Source organism: Bombina bombina, chromosome 11 (assembly GCF_027579735.1).
Source record: "Bombina bombina isolate aBomBom1 chromosome 11, aBomBom1.pri, whole genome shotgun sequence".
Lineage (NCBI taxonomy): Eukaryota > Metazoa > Chordata > Amphibia > Anura > Bombinatoridae > Bombina > Bombina bombina.
This window is the reverse complement of record NC_069509.1, coordinates 74,973,145-74,997,534: the sequence shown is the minus strand read 5'-3', so window position 1 is coordinate 74,997,534 and position 24,390 is coordinate 74,973,145. Positions and strand designations below refer to the sequence as shown.

At 42.1% G+C, this 24,390-nt stretch overlaps 1 protein-coding gene across 1 annotated transcript in view; it reads right to left on the bottom strand.

The window, feature by feature from the left end:
- The window catches only part of TOP3A (DNA topoisomerase III alpha), a 132,978-nt gene that overhangs the window by 60,416 nt on the left and 48,172 nt on the right, over positions 1 to 24,390 (bottom strand). Inside the window, exons 9-11 of the mRNA XM_053695117.1 lie at positions 24,168 to 24,268; positions 23,105 to 23,179; positions 4,835 to 4,917 (exon numbers count right to left, since the gene is read on the bottom strand). Of these exons, the coding sequence (XP_053551092.1) occupies positions 4,835 to 4,917; positions 23,105 to 23,179; positions 24,168 to 24,268 (259 nt within the window). The remainder of the gene's footprint in view (positions 1 to 4,834; positions 4,918 to 23,104; positions 23,180 to 24,167; positions 24,269 to 24,390) is intronic.

Here is a 24,390-nt window from a genome sequence, read left to right as displayed (position 1 = left end):
TTGATCGAATCAAGCGTTCAATCTCCATGCAGTCAGCCTCAGAGATAGTAGATTTGGATGATTGAAAGGACCTTGTATTAGAAGGTCCTGCCTCAGAGGCAGAGTCCATGGTGGAAGAGATGACATGTCCACTAGGTCTGCATACCAGGTCCTGCGTGGCCATGCAGGCGCTATCAGAATCACTGATGCTCTCTCCTGTTTGATTTTGGCAATCAGTCGAGGGAGCAGAGGAAACGGTGGAAACACATAGGCCAGGTTGAAGAACCAAGGAGCTGCTAGAGCATCTATCAGCGTTGCTCCCGGGTCCCTGGACTTGGATCCGTAACAAGGAAGCTTGGCGTTCTGGCGAGACGCCATGAGATCCAGTTCTGGTTTGCCCCAACGATGGACCAGTTGAGCAAACACCTCCGGATGGAGTTCCCACTCCCCCGGATGAAAAGTCTTGACGACTTAGAAAATCCGCCTCCCAGTTCTCTACGCCTGGGATGTGGATCGCTGACAGGTGGCAAGAGTGAGACTCTGCCCAGCGAATTATCTTTGAGACTTCTAACATCGCTAGGGAACTCCTGGTTTCCCCTTGATGGTTGATGTAAGCCACAGTCGTGATGTTGTCCGACTGAAATCTGATGAACCTCAGTGTTGCTAACTGAGGCCAAGCTAGAAGAGCATTGAATATTGCTCTTAACTCCAGAATATTTATTGGGAGGAGTTTCTCCTCCTGAGTCCACGATCCCTGAGCCTTCAGGGAGTTCCAGACTGCGCCCCAACCTAGAAGGCTGGCATCGGTTGTTACAGTCGTCCAATCTGGCCTGCGAAAGGTCATACCCTTGGACAGATGGACCCGAGAAAGCCACCAGAGAAGAGAATCTCTGGTCTCTTGATCCAGATTTAGTAGAGGGGACAAATCTGAGTAATCCCCATTCCACTGACTTAGCATGCATAATTGCAGCGGTCTGAGATGCAGGCGCGCAAATGGCACTATGTCCATTGCCACTACCATTAAGCAGATTACTTCCATGCACTGAGCCACTGACGGGCGTGGAATGGAATGAAGGACACGGCAAGCATTTAGAAGTTTTGATAACCTGGACTCCGTCAGGTAAATTTTCATCTCTACAGAATCTATAAGTGTCCCTAGGAAGGAGACTCTTGTGAGTGGTGATAGAGAACTCTTTTCCACGTTCACTTTCCACCCATGCGACCTCAGAAATGCCAGAACTATCTCTGTATGAGACTTGGCAATTTGAAAGCTTGACCCCTGTATCAGGATGTCGTCTAGATACGGAGCCACCGCTATGCCTCGCGGTCTTAGAACCGCCAGAAGTGAGCCCAGAACCTTTGTAAAAATTCTCGGGGCAGTGGCCGACCCGAAGGGAAGAGCTACAAATTGGTAATGCCTGTCTAGAAAGGCAAACCTTAGGAACCGATGATGATCTTTGTGAATTGGTATGTGAAGGTAGGCATCCGTCAAGTCCACTGTGGTCATGTACTGACCCTCTTGGATCATGGGTAGGATGGTCCGAATAGTTTCCATTTTGAATGATGGAACTCTGAGGAATTTGTTTAAGATCTTTAGATCCAAGATTGGTCTGAAGGTTCCCTCTTTCTTGGGAACCACAAACCGATTTGAATAAAATCCCTGTCCTTGTTCCGTCCGCGGAACTGGATGGATCACTCCCATTACTAGGAGGTCTTGCACACAGCTTAGGAATGCCTCTTTCTTTATCTGGTTTGCTGATAACCTTGAAAGATGAAATCTCCCTTGTGGAGGAGAAGCTTTGAAGTCCAGAAGATATCCCTGAGATATGATCTCCAACGCCCAGGGATCCTGAACATCTCTTGCCCACGCCTGGGCGAAGAGAGAAAGTCTGCCCCCCACTAGATCCGTTTCCGGATAGGGGGCCGTTCCTTCATGCTGTCTTGGGGGCAGCAGCAGGCTTTCTGGCCTGCTTGCCCTTGTTCCAGGACTGGTTAGGTTTCCAGGCCTGTCTGGAATGAGCAACAGTTCCCTCTTGTTTTGAAGCGGAGGAAGTTGATGCTGCTCCTGCCTTGAAATTTCGAAAGGCACGAAAATTAGACTGTTTGGCCTTTGATTTGGCCCTGTCCTGAGGAAGGGTATGACCCTTGCCTCCAGTAATGTCAGCAATAATTTCCTTCAAGCCAGGCCCGAATAAGGTCTGCCCCTTGAAAGGAATGTTGAGTAATTTAGACTTTGAAGTCATGTCAGCTGACCAGGATTTAAGCCATAGCGCCCTACGCGCCTGGATGGCGAATCCGGAATTCTTAGCCGTTCGTTTAGTCAAATGAACAATGGCATCAGAAACAAATGAGTTAGCTAGCTTAAGCGTTCTAAGCTTGTCAATAATTTAATTCAATGGAGCTGTCTGGATGGCCTCTTCCAGAGCCTCAAACCAGAATGCCGCCGCAGCAGTGACAGGCGCAATGCATGCAAGGGGCTGTAAAATAAAACCTTGTTGAATAAACATTTTCTTAAGGTAACCCTCCAATTTTTTATCCATTGGATCTGAAAAAGCACAACTGTCCTCAACCGGGATAGTGGTACGCTTTGCTAAAGTAGAAACTGCTCCCTCCACCTTAGGGACCGTCTGCCATAAGTCCTGTGTAGTGGCGTCTATTGGAAACATTTTTCTAAATATAGGAGGTGGTGAAAAGGGCACACCGGGTCTATCCCACACCTTGCTAATAATTTCTGTAAGCCTTTTAGGTATAGGAAAAACATCAGTACACACCGGCACCGCATAGTATCTATCCAGCCTACACAATTTCTCTGGAATTGCAACTGTGTTACAGTCATTCAGAGCAGCTAATACCTCCCCAAGCAATACACGGAGGTTCTCAAGCTTAAATTTAAAATTAGAAATCTCTGAATCAGGTTTCCCCGAGTCAGAGATGTCACCCACAGACTGAAGCTCTCCGTCCTCATGTTCTGCATACTGTGACGCAGTATCAGACATGGCTCTAACAGCATTTGCGCGCTCTGTATCTCTCCTAACCCAAGAGATATCGCGCTTGCCTCTTAATTCAGGCAATCTAGATAATACCTCTAACAGGGTATTATTCATGATTGCAGCCATGTCCTGCAAGGTAATCACTATGGGCGTCCCTGATGTAATTGGCGCCATATTAGCGTGCGTCCCCTGAGCGGGAGGCGAAGGGTCTGACACGTGGGGAGAGTTAGTCGGCATAACTTCCCCCTCGACAGAACCCTCTGGTGATAATTCTTTTATAGATAAAGACTGATCTTTACTGTTTAAGGTGAAATCAATACATTTAGTACACATTCTCCTATGGGGCTCCACCATGGCTTTCAAACATAATGAACAAGTAGGTTCCTCTGTGTCAGACATATTTAAACAGACTAGCAATGAGACTAGTAAGCTTGGAAAACACTTTAAAACAAGTTTACAAGCAATATATAAAAATGTTACTGCGCCTTTAAGAAACACACATTTTCCCAAAGTTTGAAATAACAGTGAAAAAATGCAGTTACACTAACGAAATTTTTACAGTGCATGTAATAAGTTAGCAGAGCATTGCACCCACTTGCAAATGGATGATTAACCCCTTAATACCAAAAACGGAATAACAAATGACAAAAACGTTTTTTAAACAGTCACAACAACTGCCACAGCTCTACTGTGGCTTTTTACCTCCCTCAATACGACTTTTGAAGCCTTTTTAGCCCTTCAGAGAAGTCCTGGATCATGCAGGAAGAAACTGGATGTCTGTGTCTGTAATTTTTGCTGTGCAAAAAAACGCCAAAATAGGCCCCTCCCACTCATATTACAACAGTGGGAAGCCTCAGGGAACTGTTTCTAGGCAAAATTCAAGCCAGCCATGTGGAAAAAACTAGGCCCCAATAAGTTTTATCACCAAACATATGTAAAAAAACGATTAAACATGCCAGCAAACGTTTTAAAATACACTTTTATAAGAGTATGTATCTCTATTAATAAGCCTGATACCAGTCGCTATCACTGCATTTAAGGCTTTACTTACATTACTTCGGTATCAGCAGCATTTTCTAGCAAATTCCATCCCTAGAAAAATATTTTAACTGCACATACCTTATTACAGGAAAACCTGCACGCTATTCCCCCTCTGAAGTTACCTCACTCCTCAGAATATGTGAGAACAGCAAAGGATCTTAGTTACTTCTGCTAAGATCATAGAAAACGCAGGCAGATTCTTCTTCTAAATACTGCCTGAGATAAACAGTACACTCCGGTACCATTTAAAAATAACAAACTTTTGATTGAAGAAATAAACTAAGTATAAAACACCACAGTCCTCTTACGACCTCCATCTTAGTTGAGAGTTGCAAGAGAATGACTGGATATGGCAGTGAGGGGAGGAGCTATATAGCAGCTCTGCTGTGGGTTATCCTCTTGCAACTTCCTGTTGGGAAGGAGAATATCCCACAAGTAATGGATGATCCGTGGACTGGATACACTTAACAAGAGAAAAATATGTTACACTAAAGGCAGTAGCTACACTGAGAATTTCTAAGTGCTCATTTTGCAAGAAAGCAATCAAGTTGTTTGCTGTTTTTTGACACAATACGTTTCTTTTTATGGTTAGTTTGAATTAGCATATTTTTTACTAAAGGAAACACTGTTTGATATCCCTTTAAGCATCACCCTCACATCTGTTTTTTTTTTTTTTTAAACTGTATGCTCCACCAGAATCAAGAAACTCTAATTTTGTTTTCTATGTCTCTCTAACAAATACAGTAGGTAAGCTCCTAATGTGCAGACAGATAAAGTAATCACAAAAGCACACTGTGTACTCTGCACAATAAACACACACTTACCCCTGTGTGTAAAGCTTTTCTGCAATTTTCATGGTTTCCTTAGCTCCGATTTTCAGCTTACGAGAAGCCAACTTTTCCATCTCCTGGAGGGAATTAAAAAAGAAAAAAAAATGTTTATGTAGAACACAAATAAGACAACGGTCACTTTCTGTAAACAATGAAGTACAGGTTGGCGGGCAGTTTCTATGTCTACAATGATATCAGTAATTGTAACAGTTTCCTTGTATGCCCTAAAGCAGCGCTTTACAAACTGTGTGTCGTGACACATTAGCGTGTCGGCGGCAGTGTGTAGGTGTGTCCCTGCTTCAGCACAAATTTTTTTAATTTACATTTTTTTTTGGTTTCTGACTTTCCGTCTGCCTGCTACGCATATCACATGGTTGACACATGATTGATACCTAGTGGGTCACAGATCATCTTAACCTATTGGCTCAGCTCAGCGGGAACTGAAACTATTCCCATTGGTGGCTTTGATGGCGTAACTTTGTTCATCCAATCAACCTAATACATCTTATTAAATAGAAAGTAGCTATTGGTGTTATTAAACCTTTTTTTAATTCTTGCACATACATACTGTTACTTGTAAAAGAAAAATGTATGCTTACCCGATAAATTTATTTCTTTTTTGACACGATGAGTCCACGGATATTCACCTCCTGGTCAGCAGGAGGCGGCAAAAAGCACTCCAGTCATTCGACCGAAGTTATGAAGAGAAAGGAAAAACTAAGGTGCAGAGGTGTCTGAAGTTAATAATAAACAACAACCTGTCTTACAAAAACAGGACGGGCAGTGGACTCATCGTGTCAAAAAAGAAATAAATTTATCAGGTAAGCATAAATTTTCTTTTTTATGACACAATCATCTTAATTACTAATGGAATCCAATACCCAAGCTAGAGTACACAGATGATACGGGAGGGACAAGACAGGGAACCTAAACGGAAGGCACCACTGCTTGAAGAACTTTTCTAGCAAAAGCTGACTCAGCCAAGGCAAAAGTGTCAAATTTGTAGAACTTTGAAAAAGTGTGAAGAGAGGACCAAGTTGCAGAATCTGTTCCACAGAAGCCTCATTTTTGAATGCCCATGAGGAACAGCCCTCGTGGAATGAGCCGCAACTCTCTCCGGCGGCTGCTGTCCAGCAGTCTCATAGGCAAAATGTATGATACTCTTCAGCCAAAAATAAAGAGAAGTAGCCGTAACTTTCTGTCCCTTACGTTTTCCTGAGAAAACCACAAACAAATAAGAAGACTGATGAAAGTCCTTAGTCGCCTGCAGGTAAAACTTTAAAGCACGGACCACGTCCAAATTGTGCAGAAGTCACTCTTTCTGAGAAGAATGATTAGGACACAAAGAAGGAACAACAATCTCCTGATTAATGTTCCAATCAGAAACAACCTTAGAAAGAAATCCTAATTTAGTACGTAAAACTACCTTATCTGAATGGAAAATAAAGAGACTCATACTGCAATGCCGAGAGCTCTGACACTCTACGAGCAGAGGAAATAGCAACAAGAAATAAAACTTTCCAAGATAACTTAATATCTAAGGAATGCATAGGCTCAAAACGGAGCCCCTTGAAGAACTTTGAGAACTAAATTAAGACTCCATGGAGGAGTAACTGGTTTGAACACAGGCCTGATCCTAACCGAGGCCTGACAAAAAGATTGAACATCTGGGACATCTGCCAAACGTTTGTGTAACAAAATAGATAAAGCAGAGATTTGATCCTTAAGGGAACTTGTCGATAAACCTTTCTCCAAACCCAGTTGGAGAAAAGACAAAATTCTAGGAATCCTAACTCTACTCCATGAGTAGCCCTTGCATTTGCACCAATAGAGATATTTACGCCATATCTTATGGTAAATCTTTCTAGTTACAGGTTTACGAGCCTGAATCATGGTCTCTATGACCGAGTCAGAGAAGCCCGCTTGGATAAGATTAAACGTTCAATCTCCAAGTAGTCAGCTTCAGAGAAACCAGATTTGGGTGTAGGAAGGGACCCTGAATAAGAAGGTCCTTCCTCAGCGGAAGTCTCCAAGGTGGCAAAGACGACATGTACACCAGATCTGCATACCAAATCCTGTGAGGCCAAGCCGGAGCAATGAGGAACACTGATGCTCTCTCCTGCTTGATTCGAGCAGTGACCTGAGGAAGAAGAGCAAACGGTGGAAATAGGTTTGCTAGACTGAAAATCCAAGGAACCGCCAGAGCATCTATCAGTTCCGCCTGGGGGTCCCTGGACCTCAACCCGTATCTCGGGAGCTTTGCATTCTTTCGTGATGCCATCAGATCTAATTCCGGCTGACCCCACCTGAGAATCAGACTGGAGAACACTTCCGGATGGAGTTCCCACTCTCCCGGATGAAAGGTCTGCCTGCTCAGAAAGTCCGCCTCCCAGTTGTCCACCCCTGGGATGTGGATCGTCGACAGGCAACAAGAATGAGCCTCCGCCCACTGAATTATCGTGGTTACCTCTGTCATCGCTAAGGAACTCCTGGTTCCTCCCTGATGATTGATGTAAGCCACTGAAGTTATGTTGTCCGACTGGAACTTGATAAACTGGACTGAGGCTAACTGAGGCCAGGCCAGAAGAGCATTGAAAATTACTCTCAGCTCCAGAATGTTTATAGGAAGAATAGACTCTTACCGAGGCCACACTCCCTGAGCCTTTAGGGAGCCCCAGACTGCTCCCCACCCTAGAAGACTGGCATCTGTTGTCACAACCACCCATGAAGGTCTGCGAAAGCAGGTTCCCTGGGAGATGATCCAGAGACAAACACCAGTGAAGAGAATCCCTTGTCTCCTGCTCCAGTAGTATTTGAGGAGACAAATCCGCATAATCTCCGTTCCATTGCATGAGCATGCTTAACTGCAGAGCTCTGAGATGGAACCGAGCAAATGGGATGATGTCCATTGCCGCCACCATCAGCCCGATTACCTCAATACATGAGGAACAGAAAGGGATTGGTGGTTCCACGTTTCCGTCAAAACACAAGGAGCAAGTGACATCTTGCAAAGCCCCTTGGTCCATTCTGATCACAATAACACAATTTTGAAATAAAAATTTTAATTTTGTAACAAAAAAATTTTACGTGCAAAAACGTTACGGTGCCTTTAAATTTAAAAGTGCAACTTTTTTTCTGCATAAGTAAAAAACGTATTTGAAAGATGAAAACCAAAAAACAAATGACACCACAACACCTCAGCAGCCCTGCTGAGGTGCTTACCTGACTCCAGGACCTGCAAAACCTCCTTTCTTGTTAGGCAACGATCCGGTCTCAACAGGGATATATTGCAGCTCTATCCGCTCCTAGAAACGCATGTACTAGTAAGAACCATGCGTTTCTAGGCAGAGACTGAAATTTCCTGCTCCGTTATAGCTATCAACACGGAAGCACAGTGAAAAGGGGTGGAATCGGAAGCCCCGCCCATCGTGGGCGTTTCTAACCGCAACCTCCTCTCTCGGCCGGCATTTTGTTGTTAAATAAGCCACCGTGAAGTAAAACCACCAGGCCCTAAACATCCATGTCTCCTAGCCCCAGTGCCTGCTTATTATTGCTATGTTCCCTCAGACTCAGAGTATGCATGTCCCAACAACCAAGCGACTTCCTATGAGCCCTTTGATTGATACATGTGTGCAAAGTAAAGTGCTCCCTTTTTCCCTGAGTGTACTTAGCCCCAGAATACCTCCTGTTTGCTAGTACAACTGAATTACTGTGTCGTGAAATGATGTAGGTCTAAAATGTGTGTCATCAACATGAAAAGTTTGGAAAGCACTGCCCTAAAGGTACATAAAAGTCATGCATAAATCTGCTTTATCTAAACATTGTTTTATCCATTATCTTTTCATTCGAATTTGTATAAAAGTAGAAAATGCTAGACTAAAATAGAACATTTAAAACAAAGCATATATTTTTTATGACTACCTTGAATTAGCATCTGTGGAGGTGTATCCCTATCTACTGGTTGCATTTGGCGGTGAAATGGTGGCATGAAATATACCAAAATGAGCCTAGATGAATACCTTGGGTTTTCAAATTAAAAAACAACATTTATGCTTACCTGATAAATTTATTTCTCTTGTGGTGTATCCAGTCCACGGATCATCCATTACTTGTGGGATATTCTCCTTCCCAACAGGAAGCTGCAAGAGGATCACCCACAGCAGAGCTGTCTATATAGCTCCTCCCCTAACTGCCACCTCCCAGTCATTCGACCGAAGACAAGCAAGAGAAAGGAGAAACTATAGGGTGCAGTGGTGACTGTAGTTTGAAAATAAAAAACACCTGCCTTAAAATGACAGGGCGGGCCGTGGACTGGATACACCACAAGAGAAATAAATTTATCAGGTAAGCATAAATTTTGTTTTCTCTTGTAAGGTGTATTCAGTCCACCGATCATCCATTACTTGTGGGATACCAATACCAAAGCTATAGGACACGGATGAAGGGAGGGAAAAGGCAGGCGCTTAAACGGAAGGCACCACTGCCTGTAAGACCTTTCTCACAAAAATAGCCTCTGAAGAAGCAAAAGTATCAAATTTATAGAATTTAGAAAAAGTATGAAGCGAAGACCAAGTCGCTGCCTTCCAAATCTGTTCAACAGAAGCCTCATTCTTAAAAGCCCATGTGGAAGCTACTGCTCTAGTAGAATGAGCTCTAATTCTTTCAGGAGGCTGCTGGCCAGCAGTCTTATAAGCTAAGTGTATTATACTCCTTAGCCAAAAAGAAAGAGAGGTTGCCGAAGCCTTTTGGCCTCTCCTCTGTCCAGAGTAGACAACAAACAATGCAGATGTTTGACGAAAATCTTTAGTAGCTTGTAAATAAAACTTTAAAGCATGAACCACGTCAAGATTGTGTAAAAGACGTTCCTTCTTTGAAGAAGGATTAGGACACAGTGACGGTACAACAATCTCCTGATTGATATTTTTATTAGATACCACCTTAGGTAGAAAACCAGGTTTGGTACGTAACACTACCTTATCTGCATGGAAAATAAGATAAGGGGAATCACATTGTAAAGCAGATAACTCCGAAACTCTTCGAGCCGAGGAGATAGCTACTAAAAACAGAACTTTCCAAGATAAGAGCCTAATATCTATGGAATGCAAAGGTTCAAATGGAACCCCTTGAAGAACCTTAAGAACTAAATTTAAACTCCATGGCGGAGCAACAGGTTTAAACACAGGCTTGATTCTAACTAAAGCCTGACAAAACGCCTGAACGTCTGGAACCTCAGCCAGACGTTTGTGCAAAAGAATAGACAGAGCAGAAATCTGTCCCTTTAAGGAACTAGCTCACAAACCCTTCTCCAATCCTTCTTGGAGAAAAGATAATATCCTAGGAATCCTGACCTTACTCCATGAGTAACCCTTGGATTCACACCAATGAAGATATTTACACCATATCTTATGATAGATTTTCCTGGTGACAGGCTTTCGCGCCTGTATTAAGGTATCAATGACCGACTCGGAGAAACCACGCTTTGATAAAATCAAGCGTTCAAACTCCAAGCAGTCAGACGCAGAGAAATTAGATTTGGATGGTTGAAAGGACCCTGAAGTAGAAGGTCCTGTCTCAGAGGCAGAGTCCATGGTGGAAAGGATGACATGTCCACGAGATCTGCATACCAAGTCCTGCGTGGCCACGCAGGTGCTATCAAAATCACTGATGCTCTCTCCTGCTTGAGCTTGGCAATCAGACGAGGGAGCAGAGGAAACGGTGGAAACACATAAGCCAGGTTGAAGGACCAAGGCGCTGCTAGAGCATCTATCAGTGCTGCCTTGGGATCCCTGGACCTGGATCTGTAACAAGGAAGCTTGGCGTTCTGACGAGACGCCATGAGATCCAGTTCTGGTTTGCCCCAAAGTTGAATCAACCGTGCAAACACCTCGGGATGGAGCTCCCATTCCCCCGGGTGAAAAGTCTGTCGACTTAGAAAATCCGCCTCCCAGTTCTCTACTCCTGGGATATGGATAGCTGATAGATGGCAAGAGTGAATCTCTGCCCATCGAATTATCTTTGAAACCTCCAACATTGCTAGGGAACTCCTTGTTCCCCCTTGATGGTTGATGTAAGCTAAAGTCGTGATGTTGTCCGACTGAAATCTGATGAACCTGACCACAGCTAGCTGAGGCCAAGCCTGAAGAGCATTGAATATCGCTCTTAGTTCCAGAATGTTTATTGGGAGGAGTTTCTCCTCCTGAGTCCACGATCCCTGAGCCTTCAGGGAGTTCCAGACTGCACCCCCCATCTGTTGTTACTATTGTCCAATCTGGCCTGCGGAAGGTCATACCTTTGGACAGATGGACCCGAGATAGCCACCAGAGAAGAGAATCCCTGGTCTCTTGATCCAGATTTAGTAGAGGGGACAAATCTGTGTAATCCCCATTCCACTGACTGAGCATGCAGAGTTGCAGCGGTCTGAGATGTAGGCGGGCAAACGGCACTATGTCCATTGCCGCTACCATTAAGCCACTGAAGGGCGAGAAGTAGAATAAAGAACACGGCAAGAATTTAGAAGTTTTGACAACCTGGCCTCTGTCAGGTAAATCTTCATTTCTACAGAATCTATCAGAGTTCCCAGGAAGGAAACTCTTGTGAGAAGGGATAGAGAACTCTTCTTTTCGTTCACTTTCCACCCATGAGACCTCAAGAATGCCAGAACAATGTCCGTATGGGACTTGGCAATTTAAAAATTCGACGCCACATGCACTGCATAGTATTTATCCAATCTACACAATTTCTCTGGCACTATAATGGTGTCACAGTCATCCAGAGTAACTAAAACCTCCTTGAGCAACACGTGGAGGTGTTCAAGCTTAAACTTAAATGCTGACATATCAGAATCAGGTTGAAGCATCTTCCCTGAGTCAGAAAATTCACCCACAGATAGAAGCTCTCCTTCCTCAGCTTCTGCATATTGTGAGGGGATATCAGACATAGCTACTAAAGCGTCAAGAGTGCTCTGTATTTCTCCTAGCCCCAGAGCTGTCTCGCTTTCCTTGTAACCCTGGTAGTTTGGACAATACCGCTGTAAGGGTATGATCCATAACTGCCGCCATGTCTTGTAAGGTAAACGCTATGTGCGCGCTAGATGTACTTGGCGCCTCTTGAACGGGCGTCCCTTGAGCGGGAGTCAAAGGTTCTGACACGTGGGGAGAGCTAGTCGGCATAACTTCCCCCTTGTCAGTTTCCTCTGGTGATAAATCTTTTAAAGCCAGAATATGATCTTTATAACTTATAGTAAGATCAGTGCATTTGGTACACATTCTAAGAGGGGGTTCCACAATGGCTTCTAAACATAATGAACAAGGAGTTTCCTCTATGTCAGACATGTTTAAACAGACTAGTAATGAGACCAGCAAGCTTGGAAAACACTTTAATAATCGTGAACAAGCAAAAAAACAAAACGGTACTGTGCCTTTAAGAGAAAAAAACAATCACAGAAACTGCAAAACAGTGAAAAAAAAGCAGTAAATCTTATGAAATTTTTACAGTGTGTATAATAGGCTGAAAGAGCATTGCACCCACTTGCAAATGGATAATTAACCCCTTAGTTTCAAAACCGGATCAAAAAAACGATATAAACGTTTTTAAACAGTCACAACAAACTGCCACAGCTCTGCTGTGGCCCTACCTGCCCATACGACTTTGGAAGGCACAAAAACCCTTTAGAGAGGTCCTAAATGTTCAGGGGACTCCTTCAGGGAAGCTGGATGTCTCAAGCTGCAAAAACGAATGCGCATTTAGGCGCGAAAAATATAATTTATGTAAGAACTTACCTGATAAATTCATTTCTTTCATATTAGCAAGAGTCCATGAGCTAGTGACATATGGGATATACAATCCTACCAGGAGGGGCAAAGTTTCCCAAACCTCAAAATGCCTATAAAAATACACCCCTCACCACACCCACAATTCAGTTTAACAAATAGCCAAGCAGTGGGGTGATAAAGAAAGGAGTAGAAAGCATCAACAAAGGAAATTTGGAAATAATTGTGCTTTATACAAAAAATCATAACCACCATAAAAAGGGTGGGCCTCATGGACTCTTGCCAATATGAAAGAAATGAATTTATCAGGTAAGTTCTTACATAAATTATGTTTTCTTTCATGTAATTGGCAAGAGTCCATGAGCTAGTGACATATGGGATATCAATACCCAAGATGTGGAGTCTTCCACTCAAGAGTCACTAGAGAGGGAGGGAATAAAACAAAAAACAGCCATATTCCGCTGAGAAAATAATCCACAACCCAAAAATAAGTTATTTTCACTTTTGAAAGAAAAAAACTTAAATCAAAAAGCAGAAGAATCAAACTGAAACAGCTGCCTGAAGAACTTTTCTACCAAAAACTGCTTCCGAAGAAGCAAATACATCAAAATGGTAGAATTTAGTAAATGTATGCAGAGAGGACCAAGTGGCTGCTTTGCAAATCTGATCAACTGAAGCTTCATTCTTAAAAGCCCATGAAGTAGAGACTGATCTAGTAGAATGAGCTGTAATTCTCTGAGGCGGGGTTTGACCCGACTCCTAATAAGCTTGATGAATCAAAAGTTTCAACCAAGAAGACAAGGAAATAGCAGAAGCTTTCTGACCTTTCCTAGGACCAGAAAATAAAACAAATACAGTAGACTAGAAGTCTTCCTGAAATTTTTAGTAGCTTCCACATAATATTTCAAAGCTCTTACCACATCCAAAGAATGTAAGGATTTCTCCAAAGAATTCTTAGGATTAGGACATAAAGAAGGGACAACAATTTCTCTACTAATATTGTTAGAATTCACAACCTTAGGTAAAAATTGAAAAGAAGTCCGCAAAACTGCCTTATCCTGATGAAAAATCAGAAAAGGAGACTCACAAGAAAGAGCAGATAGCTCAGAAACTCTTCTAGCAGAAGAGATAGCCAAAAGGAACAACACTTTCCAAGAAAGTAGTTTAATGTCCAAAGAATGCATAGGTTCAAATGGAGGAGCCTGTAAAGCCCTCAGAACCAAATTAAGACTCCAAGAAGGAGAAATTGACTTAATGACAGGCTTAATACGAACTAAAGCCTGTACAAAACAGTGTATATCAGGAAGTATAGCAATTTTTCTGTGAAATAAAACCGAAAGAGCGGAGATTTGTCCTTTCAAGGAACTTGCAGACAAACCCTTATCCAAACCATCCTGAAGAAACTGCAAAATTCTAGGAATTCTAAAAGAATGCCAGGAGAAATTATGAAATGTAAGTCTTCCAAACTCTATAATAAATCTTTCTAGAGACAGATTTACGAGCTTGTAACATAGTATTAATCACTGAATCAGAGAAACCTCTATGACTTAGAACTAAGCGTTCAATTTCCATACCTTCAAATTTAATGATTTGAGATCCTGATGGAAAAATGGACCTTGAGATAGTAGGTCCGGCCGTAACGGAAGTGGCCAAGGCGGGCAACTGGACATCCGAACCAGATCCGCATACCAAAACCTGTGTGGCCATGCTGGAGCCACCAGCAACACAAAAGACTGTTCCATGATGATTTTGGAAATCACTCTTGGAAGAAGAACTAGAGGCGGGAAGATGTAAGCAGGTTGATAACACCAAGGAAGTGTCAGCGCATCCACTGCTTCCGCCTGAACATCCCTGGACCTGGTCAGGTATCTGGGAAGTTTCTTGTTTAGATGAGAGGCCATGAGATCTATCTCTGGAAGACCCCACATCTGAACAATCTGAGAAAACACATCTGGATGGAGAGACCACTCCCCTGGATGTAAAGACTGGCGGCTGAGATAATCCGCCTTCCAATTGTCTACACCTGGGATATGCACCGCAGAGATTAGACAGGAGCTTGATTCCGCCCAAGCAAGTATCCGAGATACTTCTTTCATAGCTTGGGGACTGTGAGTCCAACCCCGATGATTGACATAAGCCACAGTAGTGATATTGTCTGTCTGAAAACAAATGAATGGTTCTCTCTTTAGTAGAGGCCAGAACTGAAGAGCCCTGAGAATTGCACGGAGTTCTAAAATATTTATTGGTAATCTCGCCTCTTGAGATTTCCAAACCCCTTGTGCTGTCAGAGACCCCCAAACAGCTCCCCAACCTGAAAGACTTGCATCTGTTGAGATCACAGTCCAGGTTGGGCGAACAAAAGAATCCCCTTGAACCAAACGATGGTGATATATCCACCATGTCAGAGAGTGTCGTACATTGGATTCAAGGATATTAATTGTGATATCTTTGTATAATCCCTGCACCATTGATTCAGCATACAAAGCTGTAGAGGTCTCATGTGAAAACGAGCAAAGGGGATTGCGTCCGATGCTGCAGTCATGAGACCTAAAACTTCCATGCACATAGCCACTGAAGGGAATGACTGAGACTGAAGGAGCCGACATGCTGCAACCAATTTTAAACGTCTCTTGTCTGTTAGAGACAGAGTCATGGACACTGAATCTATCTGGAAGCCTAAAAAGGTGACCCTTGTCTGAGGAATCAAGAAACTTTTTGGTAAAATTGATCCTCCAACCATGTTTCCGAAGAAACAACACTAGTTGATTTGTGTGAGATTCTGCAGTATGTAAAGACTGAGCTAGTACCAAGATATCGTCCAAATAAGGAAACACCGCAATACCCTGTTCTCTGATTACAGATAATAGGGCACCCAGAACCTTTGAAAAGATTCTTGGAGCTGTTGCTAGACCAAATAGAAGAGCAACAAATTGGTAATGCTTGTCTAGAAAAGAGAATCTCAGAAACTGAAAGTGTTCTGGATGAATCGGAATATGAAGGTATGCATCCTGCAAGTCTATTGTGGACATATAATGTCCTTGCTGAACAAAAGGCAGAATAGTCCTTATAGTCACCATCTTGAAAGTTGGTACTCTTACATAACGATTCAAAATTTTCAGATCCAGAACTGGTCTGAACAAATTTTCTTTCTTTGGTACAATGAATAGGTTCGAATAAAACCCCAAACCTTGTTCCTGAGGAGGAACTGGCATGATCACCCCTGAAGACTCCAGGTCTGAAACACACTTCAGAAAAGCCTGAACTTTTACTGGATTTACAGGAATGTGAGAGAGAAAAAATCTTCTCACAGGAGGTCTTACTTTGAATCCTATTCGATACCCTTGAGAGACAATGCTCTGAATCCAATGATTTTGGACAGATTTTATCCAAAAATCCTTGAAAAACCTTAATCTGCCCCCTACCAGCTGAGCTGGAATGAGGGCCGCACCTTCATGCGGACTTAGGGGCGGACTTTGGTTTCCTAAATGGCTTGGATTTATTCCAATTTGAGGAAGGCTTCCAACTGGAAGCAGATTCCTTGGGAGGAGGATTGAGTTTTTGTTCCTTATTCTGATGAAAGGAACGAAAACGGTTAGAAGCCTTAGATTTACCCTTAGGTTTTTTATCCTGAGGCAAAAAAACTCCTTTTCCTCCAGTGATAGTTGAAATAATAGAATCCAACTGAGAACCAAATAAATTATTACCTTGGAAAGAAAGAGATAGTAATCTAGATTTAGATGTCATATCAGCATTCCAAGATTTAAGCCACAAAGCTCTTCTAGCTAATGCAGCTAAAGACATGGATCTAACATCAATTTTGATAATATCAAAAATGGCATCACAAATAAAATGGATTAGCATGTTGTAGTAGGCGAACAATGCTAGATATGTCAGAATCCAATTCATGTTGCGCTAAATTTTCCAACCAGAAAGTTGATGCAGCCGCAACATCACCCAAAGAAATAGCAGGTCTGAGAAGATGACCTGAATATAAATAGGCCTTCCTTAGATAAGATTCAAGCTTCCTATCTAAAGGATCCTTAAAGGAAGTACTATCTTCCATAGGAATAGTAGTACGTTTAGCAAGAGTAGAAATAGCCCCATCAACTTTGGGGATTTTTTTCCCAAAACTCTATAGATTTTGCTGGTAAAGGATACAATCTCTTAAACCTTGAAGAAGGAATAAAGGAAGTACCTGGCTTATTCCATTCCCTAGAAATCATATCAGAAATAGCCTCAGGAATAGGAAAAACACCTGGAGAAACCACAGGAGGTTTAAAAACAGATTTTAAACGTTTATTAGACTGAACGTCAATAGGACTGGTTACCGCAATATCCAAAGTAATTAACACTTCTTTTAATAAAGAACGCATATACTCTATTTTAAATAAATAAGTAGATTTGTCAGTGTCAATATCTGAGGAAGGATCGTCTGTCTCAGATAGATCCTCATCAGAAGAGAATAAATTATTATGTTGTTGGTCATTTGAAATTTCATCAGCTAAATGAGAAGTTTTAAAAGACCTTTTACGTTTATTAGAAGGTGGAAATGCAGACAAAGCCTTCATAATAGATTCAGAAATAAATTCTTTAAAATTTACAGGTATATCATGCACATTAGAAGTTTAAGGAACTGCAACTGGCAATGTACTATTACTGATAGAAACACTATCTGCATGTAAAAGTTTATCATGACAACTATTACAAATGACATTCGGTGGAATAATTTCTACAATTTTACAACAAATGCACTTAGCTTTTGTAGAACCCATGTCAGGCAGCAATGTTCCAGCAGAAACTTCAGAGACAGGATCGGATTGTGACATCTTACTCAATGTAAAAGAAAAAACATATAAAGCAAAATTATCTATTTCCTTAAATGACAGTTTCAGGAATGGGAAAAAATGCAAAAGCATAGGCCTCTTGATAGAAAAGAAAGCAGGAGGCAAACAACAATGGGGTATTGAAATAATGAAGAAAAATTGGCGCCAAGTATGACGCACAACATAACGTAAACTTTTTTGGCGCCAAAAATGACCGGAAATGACACACTTGCGTCACTAATGACGCCGCCGTGTGAAAGGTCTCGACGTCACGTATGACGCCGGAAATGACGAAGTTGCATCAAAAACGTAATTTCACGCGCCAAAAAGTTCGCGCCAAAAATGATGCAATAAAGTCTAACATTTGACGCACCCGCGGGCCTAATACCCGCAAATGCAAAAGAAGTCAAATTGAAAAAAGACTAAACCCCAGGTAAGAAACAAATTTCTTAAAGTGTTTATATTCCCAAATATGAAACTGACAGTCTGCAGAAGGAAATACATGAACCTGACTCATGGCAAATATAAGTACAATACATATATTTAGAACTTTATATAGTTTGCATAAAGTGCCAAACCATAGCTGAGAGTGTCTTAAGTAAATGAAAACATACTTACCAAAAGACACCCATCCACATATAGCAGATAGCCAAACCAGTACTAAAACAGTTCTCTAGTAGAGGTAATGGTAAATTTTAGAGTATATCGTCGATCTGAAAAGGGAGGTAGGAGATGAATCTCTACGACTGATAACAGAGAACCCATGAAAAAGACCCCCGTTAGGGAAATCATCGTATTCAATAGGTGATACTCCCTTCACGTCCCTCTGACATTCGCTGTACTCTGAGAGGAATCGGGCTTCAACAATGCTGAGAAGCGCATATCAACGTAGAAATCTTAGCACAAACTTACTTCACCACCTCCATAGGAGGCAAAGTTTGTAAAACTGAATTGTGGGTGTGGTGAGGGGTGTATTTATAGGCATTTTGAGGTTTGGGAAACTTTGCCCCTCCTGGTAGGATTGTATATCCCATATGTCACTAGCTCATGGACTCTTTCCAATTACATGAAAGAAATAGGCCCCTCCCAACTTGTACTCACAGTGAGAGGGCCTTAAAAAACTATCCCTAGGCAAAATCTAGACAGCCATGTGGAAAAAACTGGGCCCCAGAATAAAGTTTTATCACCAATATGTAATAAACGTTTATACACTTCAAGCAAAACGTTATATCTATTCAGTAATGTGAGTAAATAATAAAAATATTACCCTTTACAGGAAGCATGATACCAGTCGTTATTAAATCACTGTAATCAGGCTTACCTTAAATAAATCCGATATTGTCAGCATTTTCTAGCATATTCATTTTTCTAGAAAAATGTAAAACTGCACATACCTCAGAGCAGGAGACCCTGCACGCCATTCCCCCAGCTGAAGTTACCCATCTCTTCAGTTATGTGTGAGAACAGCAATGGATCTTAGTTACAACCTGCTAAGATCATCAAAGACCACAGGCAGCTTTCTGCCTGAGGCTAAAATAGTACAACTCCGGTACCATTTGAAAATAAACTTTTGATTGAAGATAAACTACATTAATTCACCACATCTCTCTAGCTACTTCCTTTATTGTCGAGAGATGCAAGAGAATGACTGGGAGATGGCAGTTAGGGGAGGAGCTATATAGACATCTCTGCTGTGGGTGATCCTCTTGCAGCTTTCTGTTGGGAAGGAGAATATCCCACAAGTAATGGATGATCCGTGGACTGGATACACCTTACAAGAGAAATATATATAGTTTTGATGGTAAATACAAAAAGAAAAAAGGGCTCTATTTCTGTTAAAATGGAGTGATAGCAAAAATTGTATTTTGAGCAAGTTTTTCTCTGAAATTCCCAGTAGCAAAGGGGTAATAACACTATTTCCTAACCCCTGGTCTTTTGCAATTAGTACACAAGATCAGGTGGTTAAATTGCACACGATCAGGTGGTTGGATTGCACAAGAGAGTTCTTGAGCAATCTTACATTTCAGCCTATGCTGATCCTCCTTAATTTTTTGGTCTATTAATATGCCACTGCAATGCATTTTAATATCCCTTTAAATTTGTTTAATGTCTTAAATAATCTCAATATTGCAATGGACAGTTTTAATAATTTCCTTAGACATTTTAATATTTAGAGAAAAAAAAAAAAAGATGCATGATCTCTCATTCCCCTTTTGTAAAAATACCTCTTCCATTCATACATAGGTTTCTGGTGTCCTGCAGGTATGAATAGTTTTCATGTGTTAGTATATTTATATCTATTTGTTGCAGGAATTGTTTTTCTTATTGCTTCCTAGCTTGGAGAAATACTTCTTAACCCCTTCACTACCGGGACTTTCAGAGAAGAGCTTCCCCAAATACCGGAGAATTTTTAGCATTTTTGCTATCACACCATTTAAACAGAAATAGAGAGGGAAAAAAAAGGAAACTTTCACAAACTTTGGGTTTCTCACTGAAATTATTTACGTACCGCTTGTGCAATCATGACACAAATTAATGTAAATGCTTCTCTGGGATCCCCTTTGTTTAGAAATAGCATTAGTTTTTGGTAATTAGAATGCCACTAATGGCAGCTGTGAACCTCACTTCTATTATTACTGTCAGTAAAGGGGTTAATCAGGTAGGTCATAAGGTTAATTTTAGCTTTAGTGTAGAGAGTAACCTACCACCTGACACCTCCCACCCCCTGAACCCTACCTGATCTCTCCCAAACAGCTCTCTTCACACTCCCTCACCCCCACTGGTCACAACCATCTTAGGTACTGGCAGTTTGCAGTTTAGGGTTGTTTTATTATTCATTTTAAAAAATATATATAGATTTGTTCATTTTCTGCAGTGTAGTGATCCTCCTCAACCCTTCCACCGCCCTGATCCCCCAAATAGCTCTCTATCCCCCCCCCCCCCTCAATGTAGCTATGTTTAGTACTGGCAGCTGTCTGACAGTATACATACTTTTTTCTGTAGTGTAGTGGTTTTCCCACCTCCCCGTCCTGCGATTGTTAGCTAAGGCCCCTCACCACACATTTTTTCTGTAGTGTAGCTCCCCATCCATCCCGCCCTTTCCCTTCATTATATTTTCTGCTGTGAAGGTCTCATCCCACTCCCTCCCTCTGCTGCTGGACACACACAGTATCACCGTCTGTAACAATCAGGTATCTGCCTTTACCGATCTTGCTCCATTTCCACATGCAGACAGATGACTGGAGTTTAGGAACTCCAGCTATCGGCTGTAACTTAACAGCCAAGAATGCCGGAGCTTCCTGCAGCTCTGACGTATATATATATATGTCATGAGGTACAATAGGCAAACTACCGTTGTGTTAAGGTGTTAATGATAGTGAACTGTAGTTTTGTTCTCCCCTTTAATGTGTTCCCAATAATCCCTTTTATCAACTGGAGTGTATTAAATTGCTCATTTACCTTTATAATTTAAAATAGCTGGTTTTGCCTGCTGAACCCACCACCTATACTGTAAATATGAATACTGCAGTATTATCTAGGAAACTTTGCAAATAGCAGCAGTAATAAGCCCCCAAGTGGAAGGGAGGGAGGAGGAGGAGGACAGAGGGAGGAGGAGGAGGAGGAGGAGGAAGAAGAAGAAGAAGAAGAAAGGGGGAAGAAGAAGAAGAAGAAGAAGAAGAAGAAGAAGAAAGGGGGAAGAAGAAGAAGAAGAAGAAGAAGAAGAAGAAGAAAGGGGGAAGAAGAAGAAGAAGAAGAAGAAGAAGAAAGGAGGAAGAAGAAGAAGAAGAAGAAGAAAGGAGGAAGAAGAAGAAGAAGAAGAAGAAGAAGAAAGGAGGAAGAAGAAGAAGAAGAAGAAGAAAGGAGGAAGAAGAAGAAGAAGAAGAATAAGAAAGGAGGAAGAAGAAGAAGAAGAAGAAAGGAGGAAGAAGAAGAAGAAGAAGAAGAAGAAAGGAGGAAGAAGAAGAAGAAAGGAGGAAGAAGAAGAAGAAGAAGAAGAAGAAGAAAGGAGGAAGAAGAAGAAGAAGAAGAAGAAGAAAGGAGGAAGAAGAAGAAGAAGAAGAAGAAGAAGAAGAAGAAAGGAGGAAGAAGAAGAAGAAGAAGAAGAAGAAAGGAGGAAGAAGAAGAAGAAGAAGAAGAAGAAGAAGAAGAAGAAGAAGAAGAAGAAGAAGAAGAAGAAGAAGAAGAAGAAAGGAGGAAGAAGAAGAAGAAGAAGAAGAAGAAAGGAGGAAGAAGAAGAAGAAGAAGAAGAAGAAAGGAGGAAGAAGAAGAAGAAGAAGAAGAAAGGAAGAAGAAGAAGAAGAAGAAAGGAAGAAGAAGAAGAAGAAGAAGAAGAAGAAGAAGAAGAAAGGAGGAAGAAGAAGAAGAAGAAGAAGAAGAGAGGGAGGAGGAGGAGGAGGAGAGAGAGGGAGGAGGAGGAGGAGGAGGAGAGAGAGGGAGGAGGAGGAGGAGAGAGAGGGGGAAGAGGAGGAGAGAGAGGGGGGAAGAGGAGGAGAGAGAGGGGGAAGAGGAGGAGAGAGAGGGGGAAGAGGAGGAGAGAGAGGGGGAAGAGGAGGAGAGAGAGGGGGAAGAGGAGGAAGAGAGGGGGAAGAGGAGGAGAGAGAGGGGGAAGAGGAGGAGAGAGAGGGGGAAGAGGAGGAGAGAGAGGGGGAAGAGGAGGAGAGAGAGGGGGAAGAGGAGGAGAGAGAGGGGGAAGAGGAGGAGAGAGAGGGGGAAGAGGAGGAGAGAGAGGGGGAAGAGGAGGAGAGAGAGGGGGAAGAGGAGGAGAGAGAGGGGGAAGAGGAGGAGAGAGAGGGGGAAGAGGAGGAGAGAGAGGGGGAAGAGGAGGAGAGAGAGGGGGAAGAGGAGGAGAGAGAGGGGGAAGAGGAGGAGAGAGAGGGGGAAGAGGAGGAGAGAGAGGGGGAAGAGGAGGAGAGAGAGGGGGAAGAGGAGGAGAGAGAGGGGGAAGAGGAGGAGAGAGAGGGGGAAGAGGAGGAGAGAGAGGGGGAAGAGGAGGAGAGAGAGGGGGAAGAGGAGGAGAGAGAGGGGAAGAGGAGGAGAGAGAGGGGGAAGAGGAGGAGAGAGAGGGGGAAGAGGAGGAGAGAGAGGGGGAAGAGGAGGAGAGAGAGGGGGAAGAGGAGGAGAGAGAGGGGGAAGAGGAGGAGAGAGAGGGGGAAGAGGAGGAGAGAGAGGGGGAAGAGGAGGAGAGAGGGGGAAGAGGAGGACAGAGGGGGAAGAGGAGGAGAGAGAGGGAAGAGGAGGAGAGAGAGGGAAGAGGAGGAGAGAGAGGGAAGAGGAGGAGAGAGAGGGAAGAGGAGAGAGGGAGGAGGAGAAGAAGAGAGCGAGGAGGAGAAGAAGAGAGCGAGGAGGAGAAGAAGAGAGCGAGGAGGAGGAGAGAGCGAAGAGGAGGAGAGAGCGAAGAGGAGGAGAGAGAGCGAAGAGGAGGAGAGAGAGCGAAGAGGAGGAGAGAGCGAAGAGGAGGAGAGAGCGAAGAGGAGGAGAGAGCGAAGAGGAGGAGAGAGCGAAGAGGATCTTTGTGTTAAGGTATGCTCTCCCAGCAGGCTCAGCCCATTTCAATAGTCATTTAACTATAAAAATAAACATAAAGGAACAACTTCCGATATGTTTAATAATTCACAGCTGACAAAAAAAAAACATCAAAAACATAAGCAACCAGGAAAACTGTATACACACACCACTGTGTCCAGAGCGACAGGTCTCCATTTGCTCTTTGGTTTACTTCCAACTTCAACAACTGTTGCAACTGGATTCTATAAGAACATAGAATAATTATTGCACTTCATAAATTCAAACTTTCTTGTACACATTTTTTTGTTTTTCGGAAAATACATTTATTCTATTGTAAGTGCATGAACTGTAATCCATTTTCTCTCTGTCTCTTATATTCTTGTGTGCATAATCAGACTGCAAATCACAAGCACGATCATATTTTGTAAATCAGCTTATGGGTTCCAAATAAACACGTAATCAATAGTGAATATTCTAGTTTAACATTTTTGCGGATGTAGGAATTTAAATGCATGTTATTTACCAAGGAACAGAAAAAGCATTGCACACTCTTATTCTCTCTCTCTGTGCAAACCATACAAATCTTTAACATTTTAAAAATTATAATATAAAAAAAAAAAAAAAATATTTTTAAGTTTGTTCATATGCTCTTATGCTTGATCAAATTTTCTCCATTTCCTTGCCTGTTTCAAACAAAAAAAGCAAATAAACTCAGATTCAGGCACTAGACATGCAATATTTAGGATATTGTTATATAAAGTATATAAATATATGAATATATAAATATATAATTTCTTTAGTGATGTGCACATTTTCCATTGGATGTCTGCAAAAACTAGAGAAAATGGATCCCAACTGTAAGCCAAAATACATACATGATACCGAAATATTGGATAGGTTATTTAGATAGCGTAACTGCATCAAATGGCAAATATTCAGATGGATTGGAATACCATGAAAATTAAAGCAAAAAAACAGTTAAGCTGCATACAAAATACTAATGGTTTGGAATGTGCAATATTTGAGGAATTTTAGTTATATGGAAAAGATTGAACAACCAGCCCATAAATTACTGGACAAAAGCAAGAAAGGCGTTTACGTGATTATTACTCTCCCTAAAAGGGAAAAAGCACAAACATGATCATGTATAAAGTAATTTGACAATGACAACAATCAGCTTCATGACCTTTATCTCTTTATAATGTTAGTTACTACATTAATGTTTCATACCTCCATACAGATCTGATAGAGAACCAAGCAGGCAGTGTGGTTAAACAGGCGGTTCCTTTTCCAGCCAAAATCTACAGTTCCATCTTCATGTTCGTGGGTTACTAAACAAAAAACACAAAACAAACTAGAGGCAAGTGGCAGCTCCAGAGACGACACGTAGCGGCACGTGACAGCTCCAGAGACGACACGTAGCGGCACGTGACTGCTCCAGAGACGACACGTA